This window comes from Parus major, chromosome 4A (genome assembly GCF_001522545.3).
Source record: "Parus major isolate Abel chromosome 4A, Parus_major1.1, whole genome shotgun sequence".
NCBI classification, from domain to species: domain Eukaryota; kingdom Metazoa; phylum Chordata; class Aves; order Passeriformes; family Paridae; genus Parus; species Parus major.
In genome coordinates, this window is record NC_031772.1 from 19,437,514 (window position 1) to 19,443,346 (window position 5,833).

Genomic DNA, 5,833 nt, shown 5'->3' on the forward strand with positions numbered 1-5,833 from the left:
ACAGCCCCAGCAGAACCCCAGTACAGCCCAGTACAGCCCAGTACAGCCCTGTACAGCCCAGTACAGCTCCAGTACAGCCCAGTACAGCCCAGCACAGCCCAGTACAGCCCAGTACAGCTCCAGTACAGCCCAGCACAGCCCAGCACAGCCCCAGCAGGTCCGAGGGACAGGCGGAGCCGGGGGGCTGTGAGAGCCGAGCCGCTCGGGGCAGGAGGAGCAGAGCTCGGCTGCCATGAGCCAGCACCCGCAGCAGGTCAGGCAAGGACACGCAGGGCGGCCCGGCTTCAGCCGGGGTGGTTATTAATACCACTCTTGGCCTTTGCAAGGAATCCCGGGCATTTCAAATCAGGGACCTTCGCCGAAAGCCTGCCGTCACTGACATTTCAGGACAATAACAACGTGAAAGACAATCGGTTGCTGGCAGGATGTTTACCTGTGCTGCTGCCGAGGCTCAGCTCAGCAGCCAGCCCTCACCTGGCTTGTGCCAAACCCTGGGGACGAGCTGAGACCATGCCCTGCCTCCAAACCACCCGGAGCAGTCCTGCTCCTTTTCACAGCCATATCACTGTGATGGTCTCACTTAGGGACATGGAAATGTCTTGTCCTTCCCCATGGTATCTGCCACCTTCTGCCAGTCTGGACAGGGCTGCCATCCTCAGGGAATTGCAGGTGGGGGTGGCAAGGACTGGATCCCACCCTGATCCTGGAGTCTGAGGGCCCAGGGTTTCTCCTCTGCCACCAGAGTTGTTCTGCAACAAAAGCCCCCTCAAACAGATATATATATGTATATATATAACTCAGCACACAGACAGAGGATGATCTCCTGTCCCAAAGCCAGCCATGTGCAGCACCTGGATAAATATAACTCAGAGCTCATTTGCAAAGCATTGGGATGGGTTGTAGCCTCTCTTGCCTCTCCAGCCCTCTTCTCCCAACACTCATCCTGCGGTAAAACTGCAGGTGATGATCTCAGAAATCTTTTCCAACCTAATGGGTTCTGTGATTCTCTGTCAAGAGGGTCTCGGTCCTTCCCAAGGGCAGGATCCACCTGGAGCCTCACTGGCCTTGGCAGTGCACAAAAAGTGCACAGACCCATGCATGGTCACATCCCCTGGGCACACACACAGCTGCCAGGCTCTGACATTTATCCCAAGCCTTTCCAAGCCCTTTGATCCTTTGCAGGTCCCAGAGCTCCCCCAAAGTACAAAGGCAGCTTTAACCCCCTTTGTGGTGGGCAGTGGCCAAGGAGGTGGTGTTGGGTCCCAGCAGAGAACATCCAGGATCAGGCCATGTCTCACTGGGAAGGGACAATGGGCTGGGATCAGGGCAGACCCCTGCAGCCTCCTTCAGCTCCAACATCTTCATCTTTACACTTCAAAGCCAGAAAACATCCTGGCCAGCCTTTTCCCCATAGGGCCATGCTGTCACCCCTGCTTGACCTTGGGACACCTACTTCTGCTTGTGCAGAGCCAAGTGCCTGCCCTAGCAGATGGGCAGTGCTGGAGAATCCCCAGAGAACCAAGATGACAGGCTCCTGAGAAGCTGACGTTGGCATCACCAGACTGGCTCAGCTGTGCCAGCCCCCTTGGCCACAGCCTTGTGGTCAGGGGCAAATGGTTCCCTCCCAAGGGGCTGGAGGGGCTGAGCAGGACCCTTCTGTGCTTCAGAGAACGTTGGGAATATCCTTCTGGAGGGAGCTGGGTCTTGCAGGGGCAGGCATGGTGTGGTCCATGCTGCTGCCAGCCCTGCCGAGCCATGCCAACCCAGTGTGCTGTGGCAGAGCCCCTGTGAGCCTGGGCCGCTGGGACACAGGCCCCAAGCCTGCTGGGTCAGGTGTGGGGGTGCCAAGGTGTTGGGATGCCTGTGATGGAGACCCCAGCAGGCTGAGCCTGCCTGACATCTCCCCGAGGGTGGGAGGATTTGGGAACGCCAAGGTCAGCCCCTTCCAGTGGTACAAAGCCACTCCTGCCACAGAAACAAAATCCCCCCAGCACCTCGGTGGTGTGCGGGGCTTGCAAGCAACACTGCAGACCACAGGCTGGGCCACATGCAGCTCTGTCTTGTGGGAGAAAAGCAAAGAAAGCCCTGGTGCATGGTTCTAGAGAGCAGGGGGACCCTCCTGTCCCCCTCCATGGCAGAGCTGTCCCAGGGCCAGAAGAAGGAGAGTAGGACAACTCAGTCTCACACCCACACCTCTCTCATGCTCGCTCGTGGCCCCTCTCCCCATCAATGTGTTCTTGTTGCTCCAGCCCACTCGACCAGCTGGAATGCTCACCCTGGCCCTGCCACCCCAGCATGCCCTTTATGCCCTGGCTCCTCTCCTCCTGCATTGCTGCTGCAAAGTGACACCCGACAGACGGGAACAAGTGGTGTTGTGACACAAATGCCACCCTGGTACTGCTGCCCTGGCTGCTCCTGCTTGCTGACCTGACCTTACAGAGGGAAAGGCAGTGCTGCCCTGCTTTGCCCGAATTCATGCTTCCCCCAGGCGCTCACACAGAGCTTCCCTGCCTCCCTGTGACTCCCGTGGCTTGCCCAGGCCTGGAAGAAAGTGGTCCTTGGCTCCTTTCATGGCCTAGACCAAAGGATGGGTCACTGCCCACCCTGTAGGATGGAGCAGCAGGACTGGCAGTGCCTGCAGCCGATCTGGCAGTGCAGAGCCGGGAGCAGGATTGGCAGAGGTTTCCAGGTGTTGCCCAGGAGAGGCTGGGCAGGAGCACTGGTGTGGCTGGCTGTGGGCAAGCAGGCTGGTGTGTGCCTCCTCTCCCCACGCGGTGCCAGGCAGGTCCCACTTGGATCATGGCTGGCACAAGAGCTGCCACCCTGCAGATCTCCTCCCACACCACTGGCTCCCCCCAGCTCATCCCCCAGCAGAGGGATGGCAAAGACCTTTCTGCTCACTTCTTTGTCACCTGCGGGGAGAAGGTGTGCACAGCCAGGATGGGGGCAGCTGTCCTCCCTACCCTTCCACGTGGGATTGGTGCCTTGGCCCTGCTGAGTCCTCCTTGGAAAGCAGTTTGTGATGCTGTGTGTGAGGACATGCACAGGGTCCTGTGTCCTCCTAGGACAGCAGGGCTTTCTGCAGGAGCATGAGGCAACTGGTCCAGAGCGTGTTTTCCTTGTGCATCCCTAACAACATCCCTGCTGTGAGCAAAGCGTGTGGAGAGCCTGGCAGGGACCACCCAGCCAGAGAGGCCCCCCAGAGACAGGCTGGACCTGCTGAAATGTGTGCTGGCTGAGAAGCACTCATCTGACCCTGAGCTGTCTCCAGCCAGCCTCAGAGCCAGACTCAACTCTGGGTTTAGCATCTTGGGGATCCCGTGCTGTCCTGGATGTCAGCCACACCTGAGGATGTATATCCACACAACCTTCCCCTCCTCCTGTGTTGCTGTAGGAACACAGCAGCCAAAACAGTGGGCACCAAATGGTTTGGGTTCCCAGGTGCCAGCAGCAGGGTGCCCTTATCAGGCATGTTATCGGGGTGTTCCTCTGGCACCCACAATCCTCCTCTGTGTATGCTATCTCCTCTTGGATGTGTTGGCTCATTCCCCAGAAGGAGAAAGTTCAGGCTGCAGCAAAACAACTGCAAACACAGGTGTGGGCACACCTGGCTCCAGTGCCTGGGGCCGTGCACCCCCATGCTGTGTCACCTAGGGGTGACGGGGGATCACCCAGGCAGCCTCCAGACCAAGGTGTCTGGACACTGGGTGTGACAGAGGGACAAAGCTTTGCACACACCAGAGCACGGCCTGTCACAAACACAACGTGCGGAGCCTCTTGGACACCACAGGGCATGGAAGACAGGCAGCAAGGAATGCAAGGGACACTGACAGGGCGAAATCCTTGACCCCTGGCATCTCTGCTCACTCCCTACCTCACCAGAAGCACCACAGGTCCTGCTGCAGCAGGGGTGAGCTCGAAAGCAGCCCGCTGTGCCCATGTCAGTGGCCTCTGGCCCACAGGCACTGTCACCGACTGCCCCGGCGAGCAGCCCAGGTGCTCGGCCCTGACCCCAGCCCTGGCAGCCCGTGCTGGGGACAGCGTCTCGCTTCCCCCTTCACCCGCAGTGCTGCAGCCTCCCCGGGAGGAGGGGAACCTCTCGCTCCTGTTCCTTCTCAGCCGGGCAGGTTCACTGCTCCCCGTTCGGGCCAGGTACGGGAGCCTTGGCGGCTGTCCCAGCTCCTCCCTGCCCACCTGAGCGGCAGCTCGGCGTTATGTAAGCGCAGGAAGAGCGGCTCCCTCCCAGCGCATTCTCCCGGCGTCAGACGCTGCTGGCGAGGGGGCGGCTCTCCCGCGTGGGGCAGCCACGTGTGAGCCCACCCGGCCCCAGCGCCCACGGCACCTGCCGAGGGCACGGCCAGAGGGGCTCTGAACGCCAGCCCCACAGCCGCTGCCTGCCGGGCATCTGCCCCCGATGGGCCACAGGTCCCCTCCGGCCGCTCGGAGCGTGTGCGTCCCACCCGGCGGCCTCGGGCACCTGCGGCACTACTGGCCCAGCTCCAGACCGATCTGGGAGACCCAGACCTGCTAGCCCCCGTACAGGCTGCTCCCCCACAGGGTGTCACCGGCTCCCTCTGTCACCAGAGCCAGCCCCACACAGCGCCAGTGCAGGACCTGAGACAGCTCTGTCCACTGCTCGCCTCTGGGGCTCACCTGGTCAGGGCTGGGGAGCCTGCACGGCGGGAGCCCCTGGGACCTCCTGTGCAGGCTCCTCTGTCCTCACTGCTGGAGGAGGGAGCAGGGCAGAGCCCGCGGTCCTGCCTCCCCAGTCGGCCGGGGAAGGGATGGGAGCAGCCCCCAGGACGCTCGGCTGTGGGGGCACGGGGAGCCTGCCCAGAGCAGCTCGGGCAGGGCAGAGCCACTTCCCAGGGACCGCTCCGGGCCAAGCCTGTGTCCACTCCGGGAGGGCCTGGGGGGCTGCAGAAAGGGCAGGAGCTGGCACTGGGACTCTCGGGCTCCCTACCCATGCTCTTAAATGACGCTCAAGATGGCTTTCGAGGCAGCACAGCTGCTTCCCAAGGAACCTGCTGTGCTCTCCACGCAGGATGGGGCCGATGCCCGTCCGTCGCTGGACACTATCCATGCCCCTGCGGGCACTGTCTGTGTGGACAGAGGTAGCCAGAGAGATGAGCACAGGGTCCAGCGGCCAAGACACACAGCTGGGGGCTGTTGTCACTGCCCGGCAGACACAGGGCACCGCGAGACGGGCACGGCGGGCACGGCGGAGCAGAACCACCGGGACCCGCACCCAGGGATGGGTTGGCACCACGTACGGACTCCGTGCCAGACGCGGCCTCTCCCCACCCAGATCCCACCGCCGCTGACACCCCCCAGCCCCGAGGTCACACAAGTTCTTCTCTCTTGCCAGCCCCACATCGCTGCCAGCTCCGAGTCCGCTGTCCCGGGGCACCCGGCCCCGGCAGCTCGCAGGCTCCCGGCGGTGACACCCACCTGTGGAAGAGGAGGAGGATGGAGAGCAGGGTCTGGTCGATGTTCCTGTTGCAGATGCCCTGATTGAAGAGGTAGCAGGGGTCCCGCACGACGGGCTCCAGCGAGTCCTGGCGCATGATGGAGCTCAGCTTGTCGGTGTTGAGGTTCTGTCGGACCAGCTGCTCCCGCAGCTGCCGGAAGCTGCTCACGGTGGGGCTGCCCGGGTTGTTGTTCTCGCCCCCGGCCCCCTCCTCCAGCCCGCTCCGGTTGGCCAGGTCCAGGCAGCAGCTGCAGCAGTCCAGCCCCACGGGCGACCGGCACTCCTCCGCGGGCGACGAGGACATCCCGGGTGTCCCCGCGCCCGGCCACGGCGGCGGCGCCGGGGCCGCTCCCGGGGCCGCGG

The 5,833-nt window shown here is 62.5% G+C and overlaps 1 protein-coding gene across 1 annotated transcript in view; it reads right to left on the minus strand.

The window, feature by feature from the left end:
• TSC22D3 (TSC22 domain family member 3) overlaps positions 1-5,816 on the minus strand; it is a 16,602-nt gene extending 10,786 nt beyond the window's left edge. Inside the window, exon 1 of the mRNA XM_015626738.2 lies at positions 5,452-5,816. Coding sequence (XP_015482224.1) covers positions 5,452-5,774 — 323 coding nt within the window. The 5' untranslated portion in view covers positions 5,775-5,816. The remainder of the gene's footprint in view (positions 1-5,451) is intronic.
• Positions 5,817-5,833: the final 17 nt, after the last annotated feature.